We start from the raw sequence: 24,762 nt of genomic DNA on the forward strand, positions 1-24,762 counted from the left end.
CGACGAGAGGAAAAAATTGTGAACCCTCGAGATGGTGTTTGGACCTTACTGAACTATGTGACTCTTAAACTAGATGGAATGAAGTCCTTCGCGACTTCCAGCCATAGTTATGAGTTGTGTAGTCTAGTTGCGATGTCTGCACACCGACTTGCAAACCAGGGCGACGAAGACCGCTTTGGCTGAGTCCTGGGCTGTTAAGGGATGGTTCTACCGTCCAATTTGATTTTGGATTTCTAATGAAATATGTTTACATTTAAGATATATCTGTAACCTACACTAAAAGAAACCTTGCTTCTTGCCAAATTTCATGAAAGTATCCTATAGTCTTAGTGAAAGAGTTTGCGATTATCAAAATATATGACATAGGTGGCCATATGTTTTAAGTGTATTAATTTAGAAGTTTAACGTTTTTGCGCCGCCTTAGTATGTAACGTAAGTTTCAACTATGTGCATGTACTCGTTCGTGAGGAAAAACGGTTTTTAACAGACAAACAGGAAAGTGATCCTGCAAGAGTTCAGTTTTTAGCGGTTGAGGCGCAGAACTCTAAAAAGTATTGACTGCATAACAGGTTTAAGGCAGAATAGTCTTTGTATGTCAAATTTATTTCTTGGGGCACGACACAATCTGACTCGATTGTATCAAAAATGGAACTTCTGGAAACTTGCCCTCTGTTGGAAGAATTTCTGCGGACGCCCTTGCTTCCCTAAATAGGACAATTATTTCACTTCTCACGACACTTTGTCGCTTCCAATTTTGATGTTAAGCAAGTTGTTATTCAGCTTCAACTACTATTCATTACCTTCGCAGTCCGGAACCGCGCTGCTGCTACGGTCGCAGGTTCGAATCCTGCCTCGGGCATGGATGTGTGTGATGTCCTTAGGTTAGTTAGGTTTAAGTAGTTGTTGTAAGTCTATGGGACTGATGACCTCACATGTTAAGTTCCATAGTGTTCACAGCCATTTGAACCATTACCATCGCTTTGTTTATCTGGCAACTATATTCTATGCTATGCATGCTGTGCTACCAAAGCATTATGAGCGCTGCCTACCTTTTGACTGAATGATGCCTAGTGGCGTTGCCGGTACGTGACGCGGTAAGGAAAGTAGACACTGAGGTAACGGAAGTCGCGGGATGCCGATATGCACATATACAAATGGCATTAGTATCGTGTACAAAAAGTACAGAAGAAAAGTGCATTGGCTGAGCTGCCATTTGTACTCAGATGATTCATGTTTTCACATGAATCATCTGAGTTTCCAACATGATGATGGCCGCACAACTGGAATTAAGACACTTTCAACTCGGAATATTTAGATGGAGCTAGATGTGTGGGACATTCTATTTCGGAAATCTTTAGGGAATTCAATATCCTGTGATCTACAACGTCAAGAGTGTGCCGAGAATACAAAATTTCAGGCATTACCTCTCACCACCGACAATCTAATGGCCGACGGCCTTCACTTAACGACTGAGAGCATCGGAATTTGCGTAGAGTTGACAGTGCTAACAGACAAGCAATACTGCGTGAAATAAACGCAGAAATCAATGTGGGCCGTACGACGAACGTAGCCGTTAGGACAGTGCGGCGAAATCTGGCGGTAATGGGCTATGGATGCCTTTGCTAACAGCACATCACCTGCAGCGAATCTCCTGGGCTCGTAGCCATATCAGTTGGACCCTAGACGACTGCAAAACCATGGTCCGGTCAAAAGAATCCCGATTTCAGTTGGTAAGTGCTGATGGTAGGGTTAGAGTGTGGTGCAGACAACACGAAGTCATGGGCGCAAGTTGTCAACCGTGCAAGCTGGTAGCGGATCCATTACTATGTGGGCTGTTTTTACATGAACGAACTGAATACTCTGGTCCAACTGAACCGCTCATTAACTGGAAATGGTCAGCTACTTGTGGATAATTTTCAGGCATCATGGTTGGTTGGTTTGTTTTGGGGAGGGAGCCAAACAGCGAGGTCATCGGTACCTCACTCATGGATTTCATGTTCCCAAACAAACGGCCACAATTGTTCGCAATTGGTTTGAAGAACATTCTGGATAATCCGAGTGAATGATTTGCCCACACAAATCGACCGACATCAGTTCAATCGAACATTTATGGGACATAACGGAGAGGCCAATTCGTGCATAAGATCCTACACTGGCAGCACTTTCGCAATTATGGACGGATACAGAGGCAGCATGGCTCAATATTCCAGCGACTTGTTGAGTCAATGCCACGTCGAGTTGCTGCACTACGCCCATAAAAAGGAGGTCCAACACGATATTAGGAAGTATCGAATGACTTGTCATTTTAGTGTATAAGCGGAGCAGAGAAGAGGGGTGGTTTCTACAGATGAAAAGGGCCAGAATGTAAAAAGTCCACTGTCATAAACGACTTTGACAAAAGGTTGATTGTTACGGTCTGGCCCCTGGGAACGAGTATCTTCAAAACAGCGAAACTGGTCGGCTACTGTCGTGAGCATCTATGGAAAGTGGTTGACAGACTGTGAAAGCACAGGTGGGCGACAAGGTATTGGACCTCATCACAGAACGTGGAGGGCGGAGGCGGAGACTTGACGCTCCGAAAAGCAGGACTGGCGGCGATCTGTAGCAGTTCTGACGACAGCAGGGCTGTACGCAGAATCTGTAGACTCCTCTGCTGCACCTGCTGTGTGAGCCATTCTACAGGACGTTTTCTGACAACTAACTCGCAAAAAACAGTATTCTATAGTAATTTTCGAAATAGAAATCTTTAACAGAGCACCATATGTTTAGTATTTAATTTTATATAATTTCAGTATACAATTACATGATTTAACGTATTGCAGAGTTTCAAAAATGGAAGGAATTGAAATGATTATCGCATTAAACACGATTTACTAACGCTGCTGTGAATAGTCATAATTTTAAGGAAGAGCCAAATTTAGAATAGATATGCTGATACTCTAAGCACTTGGTAGGAGTATTATTATTAAGAACAAAAAACTTTTTCAGTAATAATTTTATGTTTTAAAAAGTCGCTTTTGCATATTTGACTTTTGAATTTCCCGCTGAAACGGTCATCGTGGTCCCATGACTTTGCTGTTAATTCGCAAGTAAGTAGCTGCCTGCAACCTGATTGTCTCTTGGCGTTTTTCTAATCTGTCGAATTCTCAGGTGTCCACTCAGTTCACGGTATGAGTTCCCCACGATATTTCGCCAGATATGTTGCCATCTACAGGTGGTCCCTGCCGATTGATTCTCTGCTCGTTTCCGAGTCCTATATATGTTGGCTGTTTTACCCTTCATTAATCCACTCCTGTCGCTATCAGTGCAGCTGTGCACAAAGGATGGGGGCGGTGGTGGGGGTAGCGACGTCCGGCTGCGAACTGTGGCCCCCAGACGGGAAACCTTTTGCTTTCTTACCAGTCCAGGATTTCACGCTGACTCAGTTGTAGGCCGCCATCTTTGTTCATTAGACCATCTTGAACCCTATTTCAGTTTCCTCTGTAATTACGCAATCCCAGAAGATACCTAAGTATCTTGGTTTAGTCATTATAGTATGAAAGTTTTCACATCACGACTGGCCGCGGTTAGTTCTGTGGTCTGTCGTAATTCAGTGTGGAGTCTACGATCGCGGAACCTCTCTTCTACCTTGCACACAGTTTCCCCAGTGTATGCATTGCGCACTTGCGTAGCATTTCGAAGAAGGCCTAGGTTACTCTTTACTGAACCTAGTAGTGTCAAGTTCTGAAGGGGTGGGCGAAATCCACCTTTTACATTGAAGCACTACGATTCTGCTGACTTTCCTGGAGGCATAGCCTTCGAAATGTTCCCCCCATGGTGTACCACCTCACTTGGAAGGCTATCTTGGTCCCAAATGGAAGGAGGAGTTGTGGTGACTGCGGGGTGCGTGAAGATACAGATGAGTGTGGGTGGGCTTTCTGTACACACTGTCCCAGCTTTTCAAATGGTTTCCGTTTCACGACGTCAAGAAACGGGAGAAGGCCGTCCTGTTCCAACTCCACGGTAAACCATATGTTTTCGTTAACTGAATTGTTGTCACGGAACAATTCACCTAAGCTGTCCAGTCGGTGCAGCCATACGACGAACGTGTCATCCGTGTAACACGACGAACAGGGTGATTTTAGTTGGGCTTGCTCTAGGGTCTCCTCTTCTATATTTTCTATGAACAAATTCATTACTTTAGCAACTATAGTTTTTTAGTACAACATCAAGCAATAGAAATATAACAGCAGTGACGGGACACAAGAGTTACACATGCACATGATTATTAATGGAGAAAAGAGCAGCTCATGCTGAGTCTGATAATAGGCAAAGTTCGCGATAGCAGAATGAGGGGACAGTCCTAATCGCAAGGAGAATCTTCACTGAGCACGGCCGATGCAAAAGAGAGCAGGTTGTGCTGATGACTTGCAGCTGTCCCCACGCAGGCGATTGTAGCACTAATAGCAAACGAAGCACGCACTCTCTCTGGCGGCGCCGAGTGTGAACTCTACTAGTGTGGTGATGGTGTAAGTGGGAACATCACCAAAAAATTGGGAACGGCCGTCCTTTTAAGGGCACCCAATATCGTTGAAAGAAGCCCAAACGCATGGGAGACGTTGTCAAATGGCTCAGACAGGATGATGTCAGAAACTATATGCACAGCACACTGGATTTTAAACGCAAAAGCAGTGAATGGGTCGAAACCAGTAGCTTTTTTGGACATTACACTGTCGACAGCCTGGAACGAGACTGCTCGTATAACACGTTGACAACGTGGGTCGTGAAATGGCCTTGAAGATCACCTTAACCTACCAAATGCCGACTGGTGCAGGAGAGATATGAGCGACCTAAGTGATGCTATGTTTCAATATTCACAAGTTACACGGAGGAGCCAGTATCCACCAGGAAACAATACGATTATCACTGAATTTGCAGCGTGATTTACGTCTTGCTGGGAACACTGAGTTCCTGGCCGTGCACCAGCTTGACGCTATGGATCTCCAGAAAGTCCACGTCTGAGGATCGGCAGTGCGGGTAGCTACGACAAACAGCTGTCACTGCTGTGGACAGCAACTATGGTTGTTTCCTCAGAAGCTATCACGACATGAGGGGAAACTTCGTCGGCAAGAGCTACAGTTCGAAGGGGAAACGGTGCCAACAAGAAGAGAACAATGAGAGCATGAGTGAACGATGCCTTTGTTGTGGAACAAATCGCATTGCTGATTTATGTCCATTATATTGTCAAACTGTTCAGTTGCAGTGTGCAACACTTCGAATGCCTGAGCAGCAGCCAGGACGTCCCCGATTGTTGGGTCTTCTAAATGCAACGTCTAAGGACACACCTCTTGGTCTGAAGCAGAATGGATAACAACGACGCTTATCAGAAAGTCAGCAATGAGCACAAACAAACCTGAACTTCTTACTAGACACCGAAGGTCAGCTTTCACATTTGATAGGACTGACCTAATTTCTTTGGCCGCTGATGAAACTCCACACTGGGAGCCACTACGGAGGGTTTACTCAAGATAATAACGATTGAGCATCTCGCAACACTGCAGCGTCCGTTCATCATGCAAGTTTCCAAAGCAAATGAAACGTTTTGGTTTTGACCAACAGGACGAACGATTCCTGGAAAGTCGGGTCCTCTATCTGAAACTATGCGAACTGCTTCTGCAAACGCTGCACACATGACTGCCAGTCCTCATTCGCCTCTTCGAACTGTGGGAAAGCTAGGGTTGCAGATGGATGAGTCAAGGGTAGTTGCAGAAGACCATGGCATCCTGTGAAACTGTGACCAACTGACAAAGCAAGTCTAGCTGCTGTTGCTGTTGTAACAACTGAACAAACGACAAATCCATTGTGCTGACAGGCTACAGGCAGATATGAAACAACCTTGTCACCAAAAACCGTAGTATCTACAATTTTGCCGGCCGCGGTGGCCGAGCGGTTCTAGTCACTTCAGTCCGGCACCGCGCGACTGCTAAGGTCGCAGATTCGAATCCTGCCTCGGTCACGGATGTGTGTGATGTCCTTAGGTTAGTTAGGTTTAACTAGTTCTAAGTTCTAGGCGACTGATGACCTCAGATGTTAAGTCCCATAGTGTTCAGAGCCATTTGAACCATCTACAATTTATGATTTCAAGAAATACAGCAGCAATGACGGAACATCAGAGTTACACACTGTAATAGCTAGTGGATTTGAGGTACAGGGCGATGCCCTGTAGCAGCAATGAAACAGCCTGAAATTCCAAATTGCTTAATTAGGGCTCCGCGCCGTGGTTCAATACGGGAAGCGGCAGCGAGACTGAGGCATCCACTGGCCTCCGGTATGTTGTCGCCCTACGATGCTGGCAGACCAGAGCGTTGGCCGGGAAGTGGCTTGTAACGCAACTGCCTGTGCGAACAGCGGCTCCGCGTCCTGCCAGTATTGACTAGCTTGAAACACTTACATCGATTAGGTTCAAAATGGCTCTGAGTACTATGGGACTTGACATCTGATGTCATCAGTCCCCTAGAACTTGGAACCACTTAAAACTGACTAACCTAAGGACATCACACACATCTATGCCCGAGGCACGACTCGAACATGAGATCGTAGCAATCGCGCGGTTCCGGAATGAAGCGCCTAGAACCGCTCGGTCACAGCAGCCGGCATAGATGAGGAGTAGGTTTATTTTAAGTAATTGTGTATCTTCAATTTATGAAGTGTGCATTCTGTGTTGTTTGAACTCCTTGCTGTATGGCAAGAAAATTGGAGTTTTGTAACGAATGTATGAAAAAAGCAAAAGAATATGTTGAAATTTTAAGTTATTATAATATGAATACATTTATGAAAGAAGTGCGTTTGTTTAAAGCTGGTTCATGCTTAGAGCACTTGTATCTGTAACATGTAAACGCATTAGGGAAATTCCTCAGCAACGGAAGTGATACGGCGCGATGTAAAAGGTGCGATTGGCGGTCGAACTGAGCGGCTCCTTCGTGTGAACGGCACGTAATGTGTGACTAGCCCTAGCACGGTGCACCTCGACGGTGCTAAGACAGGCATTGGAAGCTGTATTAGAAGGGATTTGCCTTGGAAGTGGACCTGACTATTATTGGGTATTCACGAAGTAATGGAATGGCTCTAATATGTTGAAAATCCGACGCCAATAAGAGAACTTGTAGAGCATTCGCACATCAAGAGCCATGAGTACAGTCAGCCGCCATTTCGCCTGCCACTAATCTTCGTCACTGCTTCATAGACTTCATACATTCAGTTACGTAATGTATATTGGCATGGACCAGTTATTTTGTGTGTTCTTTCAACAATAATCACATAAAAAGTCAATTCGTGTTCGAAACCGTAACTTCAATCCTGATCACGAACCTACGCAGGGTCCTCATCTAAGTGCTACTAAAACCGAGTATCGTCATTTAAATGAAGAATTCTGACATTCACGTGTTTAAAAGTGATTTCTTGTCTAAAGTAAAAGGAATAGCAACAGTTAAAGTAAGAGTAAAATTTGGATGCTTTATTTGTGGACTACTCCAAGTGAGAGGGTTAAAGCAGGAAGTTTAAGTACAAAAATTTAAAGATAAGTCAGTAGGATAGTGAAAACCTTAATTATTTAAAAGCTAAAGCCATGAAGTGAAAGTGGATAGGCTTTTGCTAATGAATTCTTAGTTTATTGTAAAATATAGTTTTGTAGGATTACAGTGGAAGATAATGTAAATGTCATTGCCAAGAATACCTGCTTCACAGGTGATTAAAGTACAAGTACATATAAATCTTTAACGAACCGATTTGCAATAGTACTATTACAAGTGAAGTTATGCACATTTTCAAAGATAGTGTAGTTTTGGTCCCCTTCATGAATGGTTCCTTTTGAAGTTAATTAAACCCAGTGTTGAATTTTATTACCTTGCAAAGTAATTAAAGTTAATGATTAGCTTTTAGAGATAGTTTTTACTTTTACTATACTAATCAAAGAACCTTGACTAGTGAAACTATACCAGTTGATGGCTCCTCATCATATTAACCTCCTATTAAGAAAAAAAAAGAACTATTACTGTTGCTAAGGAAACCTGCCATATGCAGAGCAGCGTAAACAGTGTATTTAAGATTTTATTCATCTTTATTTATATTACTCATGTGAGTCAAAATAGAAGCCCCTTATGTCACACATTAGTCATGAACTTGATGCAGCGATGTTTTAGTACTGTTATTAAGGAATGCTAATGATTATGGTCGTCATTAGTACCAGCTCAGTACAATTTCGCTCCCCATAATTGAATGGTCTGTGCGTTATTGGTAACTGCTGCTACACACAGTACAGAGTGCACTGTGTCAGTTTGTATCCTGTTTGCTTATCAAAGGGAAATCTCAACAAAAGTTACTTCAATAACTAATATCCAATTTTCTCAAATATATATTTCCAAACCAATGCGCCTAATTAGGCTGGCGACCATTCATTCTTATTTTTTCGTTCACTTATAATTTTACCACTTCTGTTAACTCTCTAGGTTAAGGCCTGTTTGGTTTTACTGTGAACTTCATAAAATTCGAAATTATAGTCCGATACCCTTTTCCATTAGACACACGCAGGTCGAACTTTTAAAATCCTCTCAGAGGGCAACATTAGCGTGTCACGTAGCTTTTACTGTGACAGAACTAAACGTACAGTTATTAGGGAATAGTGTTAAAAGGTTTGCACGACCTTGTTGCAATGATGAAAGGACTCTCGCCCAAAGACTTACCATGCTTTTGTTCACAGGCAGATGTACGGTGACGTTCTGCAAGCGCTTATAAATTTCGGCGATGCTCTGTTTTCACGCCAAGAGAAAGTGGATGACAGTTCTCTACTCGGAAAGCACATCCGTTACAGACGCCATTTTGAAGGCTATGTATGTCGCCGCCATTTATCGAAACTTCATGAAACTGTAAGGGCTGAAGCAGAAATATTACACGTCCCACAAAAAATGATGCATTTTTTCAACCGAAATTGGCCAAGAAAAAAATGTGTTGCGTTACTTATTGAACGCCCCTTGCGGCATCACAGGAGTAACCTTAAAGTTCAGGCGTTGTCTCAGAGTTTCAAAACCGCACGGTCTACGGCTTCTTGTCATGGTCCGCGTGGCTCCCGCTGTCGGAGGTTCGAGTCCTTCCTCGCGCATGGGTTTGTATGTTGTCCTTAGCGTAAGTTATTTTAGGTTACATTAAGTAGCGTGTAAGCTTAGGGACTGATGACCTGAGCAGTTTGGTCCCCCAAGATCTCACCAGAAGTTTCCAAAACAGTTTCAGCATCCAACCGAACCACTGTTCTAACAGTTTGGCAACATTCGCCGTAAACGGAAACGTCATCCACTTTTTTGACTGTCGGACAAATAGTGAAAGTCTGGGTAGCTTTGCGGGCCTGTTGTCTGATGATTGCAACAGCAGACTACAGGCTGATTGTCTTCAAGCGTACAGGAAGACACACGAGCCATACCTGTGTTACGTGCCTTCTTACACTACTGGCCATTAAAATTGCTACACCACGAAGATGACGTACTACAAACGCGAAATTTAACCGACAGGAAGAAGATGCTGTGATATGCAAATGATTAGCTTTTCAGAGCATTCACACATGGTTGGCGCCGGTGGCGACACCTACAACGTGCTGACATGAGGAAAGTTTCCAACCGATTTCTTATACACAAACAGCAGTTGACCGGCCTTGCTTGGTGAAACGTTGTTGTGATGCCTCGTGTAAGGAGGAGAAATGCGTACCATTACGTTCCGACTTTGATAAAGGTCGGATTGTAGCTTATCGCTATTGCGGTTTATCGTATCGCGACATTGCTGTTCGCGTTGGTCGAGATCAAATGACTATTAGCAGAATATGGAATCGGTGGGTTCAGGAGCGTAATACGGAACGCCGTGCCGGATCCCAGCGGCCTCGTATCACTAGCAGTCGAGATGACAGGCATCTTATCCGCATGGCTGTAACGGATCGTGCAGCCACGTCTCGATCCCTGAGTCAACAGATGGGGACGTTTGCTATACAACAACCATCTGCACGAACAGTTCGTCGGCGGTTGCAGCAGCATGGACTATCAGCTCGGAGACCTTGGCTGCGGTTACCCTTGACGCTGCATCATAGACAGAAGCGCCTGCGATGGTGTACTCAACGACGAACCTGAGTGGACGAATGGCAAAACGTAATTTTTTCGGATGAATCCAGGTTCTGTTTACAGCATCATGATGGTCGTATCCGTGTTTGGTGACATCGCGGTGAACGCACATTGGAAGCGTGTATTCGTCTTCGCCATACTAACGTATCACCCGGCGCGATGGTATGGGGGTGCAATTGGTTACACGTCTCGGTCACCTCTTGTTCGCATTGACGGCACTTTGAACAGTGGGCGCTACATTTAAGATGTGTTACGACCCGTGCCTCTACCCTCCATTCGATCCCTGCGAAACCCTATGTTTCAGCAGGGTAATTCACGACCGCATGTTGAAGGTCCTGTACGGGCCTTCCTGGATACAGAAAATGTTTGACTGCCCTGGCCAGCACATTCTACAGATCTCTCACCAATTGAAAACGTCTGGTCAATGGTCGCCGAGCAACTGGCTCGCCACAATACGCCGGCCACTACTCTTGATGAAGTGTGGTATCGTGTTGAAGCTGCATAGGCCGTTGTACCTGTACACGCCATCCAAGCTCTGTTTGACTCAATGTCCAGGCGTATCAAGGCCGTTATTACGGCCAGAGGTGGTTCTTCTACGTAGTAATTTCTCAGGATCTATGCACCCAAATTGCGTGAAAATGTAATCACATGTCAGTTCTAGTATAATATATTTGTCCAATGAATATCCGTTTATCATCTGCATTTCTCCTTGGTGTAGCAATTTTAATGGCCAGTAGTGTATGTTGTTTGCCCATTACTCATGTGTAAATGTAAATACAGTGCAAATAGCAGTGTTTCTGGTCTGCGTAAACTAAAAAAAACTAAAATAAACTAAAATTTAATAAAAGAGTGAGAGACCTTTTATTTGGATGCTACTCATTGCGCAATTAAAGTGTTTCAATTGGTATAGTTTAACTTCACTACAGCGAGTTTAAAAAACAAAGAGACAAATCGATTAAGTGGTTCTATAGTTATTAGCGCCAGTCTTACACTCGGTACTGTATTCTCTAACCTCGAACGGATATTCCTTACATGGAATCGCATGTAGCCGCGGTATCTATTTTGTCATTAGTAATGATAACAATTAATTACAACAAGAATTAAATATATCTTAGGACTACACTAAATTAATGTATTTAGGATCAGTTTATTTTTCTTTGCAATTGTGACAAGGATCATTTGTTGTGCTCACCGTTAAATAACTTTCTTCGATCTAGTACAAAATGCAACAAACGGTTCAAATGGCTCTGAACACTATGGGACTTAACAGCTGAGGTCATCAGTCCGCTAGAACTTAGAACTACTTAAACTTAACTAAACTAAGGACATGATACATATCCATGGCCGAGGCAGGATTCAAACCTGCGGCCGTAGCAGTCGCGCGGTTCCGGACTGAAGCGCCTAGAACCGCTCGGTCACAGCATCCGGCAAAATGCAACACCTTCGAAACTTTTCACGCTAATTAGGGGCTTAGAAGCACGATGTTTTCGGATTGTACTTCTCACAGAAAACCGATTTTGGTAGCTGGAGTTGGAGGAATTGGTTACACCCGCATAGTTTTTGTGGTGATATTTCCGTAGAAAATTTCAGCCCCAAACACACATTTCTTTGAAGCAGCCTGGCAGATTAAAACTGTGTGCCGGACGGAGACTCGAACTCGGGAACTTCTCCTTGCGCGAGCAAGTGCTCTAATGATGTATCTGCAATATCCTTTCTTCCAGTAGAGCCAGCTTTGCAAGGTTAGCAGGAGATCTTCTGTGAAGTTTGGAAGGTAGGAGATGAGGTACTGGCAGAAGTAAAGCTGGGAGGACTCGGCCTGACCCGTCCTAAGGTGGCTCAGATGGTAGAGCACTTGTCCCCGAAAGGCAATGTTCCCGAAACTTTTATTCAGACAGGAAGTTTCGTATCAGCGCACACCCTGCTGCAGAGTGAAAATTTCATTCTGGACAGATGTTTCTTTATTTATTACCGAGAAGCCAAGTACCAATTTTCATACATTTAGCTTTAAAAACTTTGTAACGTATCAAAATGTTTCATAAAAATTTTGTCCCCTATTTCACCCACTTAGGTGCTGAGTTTACAAAAATGCTGAACAAGTATTTTTTTTTATATCTGATTGAGAAACGAAATACCAGATTTTGCAGTTCCACTTGAAAATCTGCCTTAATAGCGACATATTTACAAAAATCCATCCTCTATTTCACTCCCTTAGACGTAGGTGCTCCTAAAATTTGCGAACGCTGCTGCCGCAGCAGATGGACCCGGGGCTTGCTGCTATCCACCAGTGACGCTGTACCACAGTCTAACACACCGGTGACGCTGTACCACAGTCTACCACACACACACACACACACACACACACACACACACACACACACACACACACACACACACTCTACCACAGTCTACCACACACACACACACACACACACACACACACACACACTACCACAGTCTACCACACACACACACACACACACACACTACCACAGTCTACCACACACACACACACACACACACACACACACACACTACCACAGTCTACCACACACACACACACTACCACAGTCTACCACACACACACACACACACACACTACCACAGTCTACCACACACACACACACACACACACACACACACACACAAACCGGAAGTCGAGTTCCGACTGCGCTCTCGTATACTTTGGATGTCTCTGTTTACAAATTTTATAGTATTTAATCTTCCGTAAACTTTCTGGTATATAACAGTGTAAAGACTTAATACATTACTGCCGGCCGCGGTGGTCTCGCGGTTCTAGGCGCGCAGTCAGGAACCGTGCGACTGCTACGGTCGCAGGTTCGAATCCTGCCTCGGGCATGGATGTGTGTGATGTCCTTAGGTTAGTTAGGTTTAATTAGTTCTAAGTTCTAGGGGACTGATGACCACAGCAGTTGAGTCCCATAGTGCTCAGAGCCATTTGAACCATTTTTGAACTTAATACATTACTCGCTGCCTTAATGTGCTTAAGTAGTTCTACAGACGAAATTGGTACAACAACTCTATGATGCCTTCATATACTTTACCAGTTATTTTGCGACATTTTGACAATGTGTTTCACATCTGCAGAGTAAACGGCCCTACAACATTGTCTTGTCAGGAGGAGTTGCATAAAATGACGACGGTAGGGGCAGATGAATCACCCCGTATATTAATATTTTCATTGGCTTTTATACGGGAATGTTGCTACTTCTGCACTTCTCATTTTGATATTTCCTGTTAATTTCGTTGTTTCCAATGGAGAAACATACTGTATAAGGCAACGTTTATGAATTATTTATGATAGACTAAATACTGTAAACGAGTTAAACCTACAGACACATCTAAAGCTTGTATGACTACCCCGCTAATTACACAATAATTACACAAAGATAGACGGGAGACACTTGGATAAGTATGGCAGAAGAAAGGTATATTTTGGTACAAAAATATTTTGTAGCTGATTGTCAGTTCAATGTTCAAATGTGTGTGAATTCCTAAGGGACCAAACTGCTGAGATCATCGGTCCCTAGACTTACACACCTCTTAAACTAACTTAATCTAACTTACGCTTATAACAACAGATACCCATGCCCGAGGGAGGACTCGAACCCTCAACGCCAGTGGCCGTGATGGCCAGTCCTCACTTGTGTTTTTACCAATGACTGCATTTGCTAACAGTCCCCCAAAGCTCTGAGATGTAACTTATATCCATTATGTGACTGTCGCCTGTCTGGATACCGTTCCTAATGCAGACGTATTGAGGATTGCATAAAACGTCATCGGTAGGGGCAGCTGAATCTCTCCGCGGAGATTTCTTCGCCGATTCTGAAGTGTTTATTCGAGTTAGTTGGTGGCAACCCAAGATGAAGAAGTTAATCATTGTCATCAGTCCTGCTTTTATCCTGCCGACTTTTGTCTTACGTTGGTTAAAGAGAGCGAACTGTAGCAATATGTTAAAGATGATTTATAAAACAGTTAAGAGGAACGATTCAGATGACAGCAGACATATTATATACAAATAGGTTATTGAACTGCCTTGCCGGCTTAGAATTTGCTTTATGTAGGTTACCAAACACGGTCCGTCTGAGCCCCAAATTTATTTGTGAAAAATAAGTTGGTTGATAGGTTGTTTCGGGGAAGGAGACCAGACAGCGAGGTCATCGGTCTCATCGGATTATGGAAGGACAGGGAACGAAGTCGGCCGTGTCCTTTGAAAGGAACCATCCCGGCATTTGCCTGGAGCGATTTAGGGAAATCACGGAAAACCTAAATCAGGATGGCCTGACGCGGGATTGAACCGTCGTCCTACCGAATGCGAGTGCAGTGTCTAACCACTGCGCCACCTCGCTCGGTGTGAAAATTAAGTAATTAAATAAACGGGACACCGCGGTACAGAGCGCCAGACATGTGAAATATCGTCTTCTGAAGACAAGGGTTTGTGGGGACGTTTATCTACGTATTTACCACATATATCATCAAGTTCCACACCTAATGTCTTTGACGTCTTCGAGGGCTTTTTCCATTGCCACACAGGGAAGTACATACTTTTATTAATTTGTGGGTATCATAATTTGGTAGCTACAAATGTTAAAAATTAAATGTGTACTGTACGTAAGAAAATTCACCACATCGCCTGCTGCACACTTAGATACTGTTTTTTCGCTCGAATTATGTTTGGGGTGACCTGTCTTACTTGCCTCACTTTGTGTACGCTCGTTGCACTGCCAACCGTTCATATAAAATATATTGTAGCTGTACGCCGAGTTACTGCGTGTATTATTCTCTGGTAAAATATGAAAAATATTCAGCTTATTGAATTGATGCTATTCTGTTCCCTTTGCTCTCGCTCAGCGGGTTTGCAATCTAGTTGCATTGTGACGATTAAAGCCTTTTTTGTGCATGTTATGATATACTGATTGTTCCAGGCCAAATTATAAATATTTTTGGGGATGCTATACAGATTAATTTGAATAAAAGATCTCAAATAATACTCATACAATTTTTACTGTTTACTCAGACACCGCTGTTAGCAGGTAACACATACAGATCTCACAAAAGGAGATAGGCAAAGGTAAATGATTGAGTTCAAGGCTGATTTTTATCATTTCCGCTCATACCTCAATGGACTTTGGAACTGAACGCCTCGTGCAACTCTTCTGAGATCGTCTGGGCGTCCTATGATGGAAGCAGCACTATTCACAGTTCGATCACTTAGTTTCTTGTGTGTACTTGTATTTTGGACTTCCGCTCTCTGTCATCCTCACCAGCATAAATATGAAAAGCTAAGTTGTAGGAACACTGGTGACCAAAAAAGTCATCATTTATGCCGATACATCTCCCAACAAATGTTAGGCTTACATGAAGTATCATCTGACGACTCCTTGTAACTGAAACATCGATATGTGTAGAAACTCTGTGTGTATTTGTTGAGAGAGTGCTTTCTATCAACTGAATAATGTCTTATGTTTGATTTCATCTGTTCATTTGCATTTCAGATGACATACAAGTGGTTGCATTGCACCATCCTCGCGCAGTTTGGTGAATATAATAGTAAACACTCTCGAATCTGGTACTCGGCGGTTAGCAAATCCTCTATCATATTATGTACAAACAACAGAAAGGTCTCCATTACAAAACGTGTACATGAGTACTGGCATGTTCCGCATTTGTAAACACGTGCGACATACTTAAACGATAAATTTGAACTTTCCAACAATTTATAATATTAAAGCAAACATTAGGTTCACGAGAAATAGACAATTCGGTTTAACAGGACTTTAGGGAAGCGACACACGATAGATCGCTATGTGGGACCTTTGAGGCACGTCAAGACGTCAAAGAGAATTTTTGGCAGATGTTGAGGAACGGTGAATCATGGCTACACGAAACTATTGCTGAACAAAACTGCTGTATCAACAGCGGGAAAATCAGAAGTCTCCATGAAGCTCTTCTATCAACACACAGGCTAATAATATGATTTTTTAATCGATTTGGTGTCATTTCGGTCATCAGTGCCAAGTTTGGTTGGTGCAACTCTCCATCCCTGACGCTTGTTTGTTGCCCTTTCATTTCAGCGTAACTGCTGCATTCTACATTGTTATCCGACCTCACTCATACACTTCTTTTCCTTATGCTTAATTGTCGCTTTGGCCTCTGAGACCATTCTCCTTTTCTCAGACCCTTTGCTTTTGTGTCCCTGTTGACATAATCCTTCCATCTTGCCCGTGACCTTCCTCGGCCCCTTCTACGTATTCTGACAATGCTCCTGGCGGCAGTCTTTCCTTTTCCATCTTCATTAGGTGTCCTGCGCGCACCAGAATTCCTTCCTTCATCCTTCGGTCAGTATTAGCTTGAGAGTATAGGTCTGTTAGATCCTGGTTTCTTATTGTATGCCATTTCTGTGATTGTGTGTTCGTCTTGGGGCCAAATTTTCCCTTAATACTTTTTCTCGAAGACTAGCAGTTTTTGTTCATCTGTTTCCCTTAATGTAAATGTTTCAAGACCACATACTATCGAGAGAATTACACTATGGTATAATCTGATTTTAAAACATTTCTAAACTGCTCTACAGAACAGCACGTACTGTAACCCAAAATATGCTCCATTTGCGCTGCAACCCTTGCCTTAATTTTCATTGTGTTCTGTTCGCTATAAATGCTTCCAAATCTTTAAATATGTATATTCTTATAAAAGTGACTTCATCAGCTGTCATTGGGGTGCCATCATTAGGCGCCTGGTTACCACCATATACTCAGTTTTCTCCTCATTAATTTATAACTCGGATTTCCTTGCTATATTTCTGTAAGAACTTACCACTCACTGCAAGCCCTCTCTCCTACCACGTATTAGGACAACATTCTCTGCCTACACAAGCCGATTTATTATGTCATTACGCAGTGTTTTTCCAGCTTCCTTTAATTTTGGGTGTTCTCTGTCTATGTTTTCTATAATTAAATTAAAATGTATTGAAGATAATGCCTCCCTGTCTAACAAGTAAGACCAGCTCTGACTTCAGAATGCTCTGACATTACTATACTATTCTTTACTCTGCAATATGTTTCCTCTAATCAAATCAGTACAAGACGCATTAACTTTTAGGGGAACTGAAATTCTACCGAGATGTTTATGAATATGCCCCTATGTGTGCTGTTATAAGCGTTTTTGAAGTCAACGTTATGTTCTCCACCTTTTTCAGTTGCCTGTCTGAGCGTAAAAAGCTGATCTATAGTTGATTTACTGCTTATGAAATCCCACTGACGGTTGCTTATAATTCCTTCTGCAATTGGGATCATTCATCTGAGTAGACACTGAGATAAAATTGTGTGGCTTACATTAAGGAGTGCAATCTGTACGTAATTATCATGTCTGACGGAGCCATTTTATTTTATTATAAGGGATATTACGGTCACTTTCCAGTCGTCTGGCGATCTTTCAGATTCCCAAAAATTCTATAACAGTTACGTAATTAGTTTGACCAGTGCCGATCCACCAGTCCTTATTAGCTATCCTGAAATTTGATCTTAAGTGAAAGCCCTATTATTCTTCAAGTTTGTGATCGTTTGTCGTATTTCTTCTTTATTGGGGGTCTCTACTTTGCTGTCTGTGATATCTGCTACCTCAAATGGAAGACTCAATGTAGTAATCACAGTTTAGTAATATTGGGAAGTACTCTGAACATTAACATTCCACTTACTTGTCATTCTTCGCGATCTTACCCTGTGTGTCTTTAGTAAATGATTCTTTGTTCTTTCCTTTTTGGTATATTTGTCTTGTCCTATCATGGACACCGTCCTCTCCGGCTTCTTGTACTAGCATCTTGTAACAGTCATATTTCTATTTCTCTTGCCTCAGTATTTTTGCAGTTTCCTTCCTTGTTCTCATATACCTGTCTTTTACCTCCTGATCCCCCATAGTCTCTAACCACCTCTTCTTAGGTGACCTGTCTTCAGTTTTGCTGACATACTTTAGTGAACAGCATCTTATCAGACCTCTTTAGTTTGCTTGGACTTTAGGATACTACCCTGTTCTTTATTTCCTTAATTTGAGACCAATCTTAGTTGATATCTTAGTATTACACATTTTCCTCACGTTTACTTAGGTTTCCGTCTCTTTTAATTTATTTATATCACACTATGTAGTTGTTTTAGCTATTCTACACACCTAAATTTAATATTCATCTAATTTATCGCCAAGAAGTGCTCAGTGTCACAGTCTGCTCCTCTATTGTTCGTGTGTCTTTTATACTGTTTTCATACCTCTTCTGGATACATACACGTGCTATCTGGTTTATGGTTTGCCCGCCCGGTGCCATCCATGGCCCTTTATGTGCGTTTTTATATTGAAACCATTTACTCATGATTCAGATATTGTAAACAGCGAAATTAAATAGGACGTCATTTTTATTCCTCTCTTAATGCAGACTTGCAGCAACAACATCGGTTTATAGATGTCTTCTTGACACAGTTCGGCGTTCAAATAAACCAATATTATTTTAACATTGTAGTTTGGCAGTTAGTTACACACATAAACCAATTCAGTATAAAATTACTGCTTCATGAATTCCTCTTCACCCTCGGGAGAGTGAGCAGTAATATCGATACGTCACTATTGCAGGAAGCGATTGTAGGTTCTGTCTTTACAGAAGAACTGGTCTGTCTTTACTCTCGCTACAGTCTCGATACAGGATATACCTATTGCTTATCTCGATAAATCCTTTACACATCCACCAAGCCTCCTGCACATCTACAATTTTTGGCTTGTATTTGTCTACCTTGTCTCTCATATTCAGCGCACTTCCTGATCTTTGTAGGCTCCTGACATTCAAAGTTCCAAAACAGAAGCAGACTATCAGTCGCCGTGTCCGCCGAGATAGTCTTGATTTCGAGGATTTTGTAGAGAATCATGACCAATGTACACTGAGGTGAAAAAAGTCAAGGGATACCTCCTGATAATGTGTCTTGCTCTCTACGTTGCATGGACTCAGCAAGACGATGGAAGTCCTCTGCAGAAATACTGAGTCACGCTGCCTCTACAGCCGTCCATAATGGCGAAAATGTTGCTGATGCAGGATTTTCTGCACGAAATTACCTCTCGTTTATGTCCCAAAAATATTCGATTGGATTCATGTCGGGAAATCTGGATGCCAAATCATTTGCTTGAAATGTTCAGAATGTTTTTCAAAACAATCGCGAACAACTGTGACCCACGGACGTGGCGCACTGTCATCCATAAAAATGAAGTCCATGAATGGCTGCACGTGGTCTCCAAGCGACCTGACGTAACCAATTCTAGTCAATGATTAGTTCAGTTCGGCCAGAGAACCTAGTCATTCCATGTAAACATGGCCTACATCATTATGGAGCCACCACCAGCTTGTACCGTGTCTTGTTGATAACTTGGATCCACTTTCTTGGCGGCTACGCCACACTCGAACCCTATCATCAGCTCTTACCAACTGAAAAAGACTCTCATCTGACCAGATTACGTTTTTCCAGTTGTCAATGGTCCAAACGACACTTTTACGATCCTAGTAAAAGCGCTGTAGGCGATGTAGTGCTGTTAGCAAAGGCACTCGCGTCGGAAGTCTGCTGTCTTAGCCCATTAACGCCAAATTTCGCCGCACTGTTCTAACGGATACTTCCGTCGTACAGCCCATATTGATTTCAACGATTGTTTCAGGCAGTGTTACTTGTCTGTCAGCACTGACAACTCTACGAAAACAACGCTGCTATCAGTCGTTAAGTGAAGGTTGTCGGCCATTGAGTTGTCCGTGGTGGGTGTAATGTCTGAAATTTGGTATTCTCTGCTCATTCCTGAAGCTGTGGATCTCGGAATACTGAATTCCCCAACGATTTTCGAAATGAAATGTCCCACGCATCTAGCTCCAACTGCTATTCTACGATGAAAGTCTATTAATTCTTGTTGTGCGCCCATAGTCAGTCGGAAACCTTCTCGCATGAATAACCTGAGTACAAATGACAACTCCGCCATTGTACTCCCTTTTGTAACTTGTGTACGCGATACTATCGCCATCTGTACATGTACATACCGCTGTCCCATGACTTTTGCTTCCTTTGTGTATTTTTTGTGTGAGTGAGGATATTATCCTCTGCCCAACTCCGACATGGGGGACCGGGGTATAATGTCTGGGAGCCCATTGTGGAGGCATTGGCTTCTCCACTCCTACGCATGCTATTTTTGGTCCACGCTGGTATATTATTTCCTCGGTACTCACTATACCCAGGGAGCGTTCCTCGATCCGCCATCTGAGGCGTCCAATGGGGGACTAGCAACACCACACTCTCACCAAAAGTATCTGCACACCTATAAGTGGAAACTGACATTGGGTGTGTCCACCCTTTGCCTTTATGAAGGCCTCTGGCTCTGATGGGAACACTTCGCATGAGGCGCCCGAATGTCTGGGGAGGAATGGCAGACCATCCTCCCTCAAGGGCCGACCGAACCCAGAGAAGGTAGTGATGTTTGACGCTGGTGTCTGGAGAGATCTACATTCTTACTCATCCCAAAGAAGTACTATTGGGTTCAAGTCGAGACTCTGAGCAGAGCAGTCAATTTCAAGAAAGTTATTTAATTACACTGTAGAAAATCCTGCAACCAGGCACAAGTTTTCGTGAAATGAATTTATTATAGAATTACTAGTTTCAGGCCTGAAACCATCATCGCATGGTAGCGTCGAATTCTTGCAAGTTTTCATTTGTGTTCTAAACTATTACAAAATTTTGTGATGCGTAGTTTACAAAAGATTTTTCATTTTACAAGCGCATCCAACAAGTTAACAAAGTCTTTGTGATTACATACTGTTACACTTCTAAATGCTCTATACGTTGTACTTACTTCCTGAAAAGCCCTCCTTCACTTGTTATAAGCCGGAGGTTTGGTTTTCTCTTAGAGTCCATACTGGCTCATGAACAGAACGAAGAACAAGATGGCGGATACATTTGTTTACGTCAGCTGCTGATATGATGTGCCAAGGAACGTGTGAATGGATATGTTACACTTCTGGAGTTGCTTCAAAGATATTCCAACATAGTGCAAATAATTTTGATAGTTATACATTTAATAATTTGCCGTGTGGGATTAGCCGAGCGGTCCGAGGCGATGCAGTCATGGACTTTGGAAGATGCTGGTAATGGCCAATGAAGAAATTTCTGTCAATTAGCAGTTATTGTTTGAAATTATAATTGTCGCTACTCACAAATATAAAACTTGTAAGAAGTCAACACTACCATCTGATGATGGGCTCAGGCCCGAAACTACTAATGGTGTAACAAAATCATTACAAGAAAACTTGTGGCTGGTTGCAGTATTTCCTACAGTGTAATTTACGAAAACAGTTACGGTGTTCTCGAACCAAAATGGATGAAATAAGAAAGTTATTGTCCACAAACCTTAGCCTCACAGGTGCTGCTTTATAACAGTGTGTATTGTGCTGTTTAAAGAATAAGTCACCGCGGCTGGACTGTTCCTGCATCGTACGCAGAACGGAATGTTGTAAAATTGTTCATATCCTCCCGCAGGCAGCGCTTTCTTAACCACCATAAGGGGACCTCAGTCTAATCAAGAAAACCACCGCATGCCATACCATCACTTCACTGTCGGCACTACACGTGACAGCAGCTAAAGTTTTCCAGGCATTCGTCAAATCCACATCCTTCCACCGGATTACCACAGTGTGTATCGTGATTAATGACTCCAATTTAATCGTTTCCAGTCATCCAACGTCCATTGGTGTCGCTCTTTACACCATCCCACTATTTTGACTCCCAGAGCACAGTCATAGGCCTAACTTGACTTCTGTTAACGCTCCGGATTTCGTGAGTGATTTGTTTCGCTGATTTCATGCGATTTTGTCCAACCACACTCTACAGTGCTCGCCGATTTCTGTGTATCAATACATGAAGTCTACACCATCCGGGTTTAGCTGTGATTTTTTAATCACTACGGCAACAGTCGACTTAGGCAGCTTTAGAAGGACTGAAATCTCACTGATAGACTTGTTATTCATGTGATATCCAACGACTAGCCACTTTCGAATTCCGCTGTTACTGTTTCATTATTGACAACACACTGTTTCCCGCCTCCTTTTATACTGATGGGTCCCCTCCTCTCTGGGCATCTAATGGTCAATTCAGCAATATACAGGGCTCTCCGGATACTTCTGGCCACGTGGTATATATTCATACCTACACTCGCCTATGAGATTCCTCCGCCCCTTGAACAACAGTTTGCAGCAAGGAAACATATCGTAATATGGACCTAACCATTATATTTCTTTGGTTCATTACGTTCCTCATTAAGTATTTTTTCTCACCAATTCTGTACAGGACTTCTTGGTAACTTACTCGATCACGCTATCTGATCACATCACCCTTTAACACCAGGCTACAAGGGTTCTAATCGATTCATTTCTGTCTTCCCTCTTGTAGATGTTTCGCACCCATACAAAGCTGTAGCCAAACCATGGCGCAGCTATTGTATTCGCCTACAGCCGCCAGGTGAAAGCTGTAAAAAGCGCTGCCAGGTGTCAGGGATTTACTTACGCTGATTCCACACTGGGAGTGTCTTAGTAATAAAGAATGAATGCATTAAAATTTCACGCATGATGCGGAATTTTTTTCGCGCATCTCAGTGTTTATGAAGTCATATCTCCTGCACTATGATAGGTTAATGGTTCTTTCCTCAACAGTGATTGCTGCCTGACAGTAAGGAATATATGTACCAAGTTTGGTTGAAATCAGCCCAGTGGTTTAGGAGAAGATGTGGAAAATACACACACACACACACACACACACACACACACACACACACACACACACACAGATACATTTTTATACGAGTAATTTGTATGAATTTGCCAAACTACGGGGCTTTGTGACTTGGTGATCTAGCGGGTAAGACACTAGACAGCGGCCCTGAAGGTTGCGGGCTCAGTTCTGGATAAGGGTGTGGATTTTTCCACGTTCTGGTCCGTCTAGGATCATCCCACATCCACTCAGCCTGCTGATAGATGAGTATTGGGATCATTGCCGGGGGAAAAGGCGGCTGTCGGGATGGGCACGCCCCCCCCCCCCAACCCCGCCCCCCCGTCTCCCCCTTCTAGTGGCGCTGCGAAGAAAGACGGCCACCTGCTTGCAGTCAGGCGACTATCCCGGCAACGACTGTGCGCCACAAACTTTACCGTTTATGAGGCTTTAGTTCTAATATTAAAGGGAAAAATAACTCGAGTGTAATTCAAAAAGGGGTCATAGAATCATTCGTTTTAACTGGATACAGAATTTAAATCAGCTTTTAATTTAAAACAGTGAACACTACTTCATCATAGACTTTAAATTATGACTGTGACTGGTAAAAATAAAATAAAATAAAGAGGCCTTGGTCACTTACCGATTCTCGACGATGCAGGAGCTGCTGAGAGCATGAACAACAGGCAAAGCCATTGCCAGCCTGCAATAGAGAAACATGAGTTAGGATGTTCTGAGCCTACGCTCAACAAGTACACTCCTGGAAATGGAAAAAAGAACACACTGACACCGGTGTGTCAGACCCACCATACTTGCTCTGGACACTGCGAGAGGGCTGTACAAGCAATGATCACACGCACGGCACAGCGGACACACCAAGAAGCGCGGTGTTGGCCGTCGAATGGAGCTAGCTGCGCAGCATTTGTGCACCGCCGCCGTCAGTGTCAGCCAGTTTGCCATGGCATACGGAGCTCCATCGCAGTCTTTAACACTGGTAGCATGCCGCGACAGCGTGGACGTGAACCGTATGTGCAGTTGACGGACTTTGAGCGAGGGCGTATAGTGGGCATGCAGGAGGCCGGGTGGACGTACCGCCGAATTGCTCAACACGTGGGGCGTGAGGTCTCCACAGTACATCGATGTTGTCGCCAGTGGTCGGCGGAAGGTGCACGTGCCTGTCGACCTGGGACCGGACCGCAGCGACGCACGGATGCACGCCAAGACCGTAGGATCCTACGCAGTGCCGTAGCGGACCGCACCGCCACTTCCCAGCAAATTAGGAACACTGTTGCTCCTGGGGTATCGGCGAGGACCATTCGCAACCGTCTCCATGAAGCTGGGCTACGGTCCCGCACACCGTTAGGCCGTCTTCCGCTCACGCCCCAACATCGTGCAGCCCGCCTCCAGTGGTGTCGCGACAGGCGTGAATGGAGGGACGAATGGAGACGTGTCGTCTTCAGCGATGAGAGTCGCTTCTGCCTTGGTGCCAATGATGGTCGTATGCGTGTTTGGCGCCGTGCAGGTGAGCGCCACAATCAGGACTGCATACGACCGAGGCACACAGTGCCAACACCCGGCATCATGGTGTGGGGAGCGATCTCCTACACTGGCCGTACACCTCTGGTGATCGTCGAGGGGACACTGAATAGTGTACGGTGCATCCAAACCGTCATCGAACCCATCGTTCTACCATTCCTAGACCGGCAAGGGAACTTGCTGTTCCAACAGGACAATGCACGTCTGCATGTATCCCGTGCCACCCAACGTGCTCTAGAAGCTGTAAGTCAACTGCCCTGGCCAGCAAGATCTCCGGATCTGTCCCTCATTGAGCATGTTTGGGACTGGATGAA

The 24,762-nt window shown here is 43.6% G+C and overlaps 1 protein-coding gene across 1 annotated transcript in view; it reads right to left on the reverse strand.

Annotated features, from left to right (window-relative positions):
- Positions 1 to 23,608, reverse strand: part of LOC126278859 (uncharacterized) — a 112,146-nt gene extending 88,538 nt beyond the window's left edge. Inside the window, exons 1-2 of the mRNA XM_049979134.1 lie at positions 23,556 to 23,608; positions 14,845 to 14,918 (exon numbers count right to left, since the gene is read on the reverse strand). Coding sequence (XP_049835091.1) covers positions 14,845 to 14,918; positions 23,556 to 23,608 — 127 coding nt within the window. The remainder of the gene's footprint in view (positions 1 to 14,844; positions 14,919 to 23,555) is intronic.
- Positions 23,609 to 24,762: the final 1,154 nt, after the last annotated feature.

This window comes from Schistocerca gregaria, chromosome 6 (genome assembly GCF_023897955.1).
Source record: "Schistocerca gregaria isolate iqSchGreg1 chromosome 6, iqSchGreg1.2, whole genome shotgun sequence".
Lineage (NCBI taxonomy): Eukaryota > Metazoa > Arthropoda > Insecta > Orthoptera > Acrididae > Schistocerca > Schistocerca gregaria.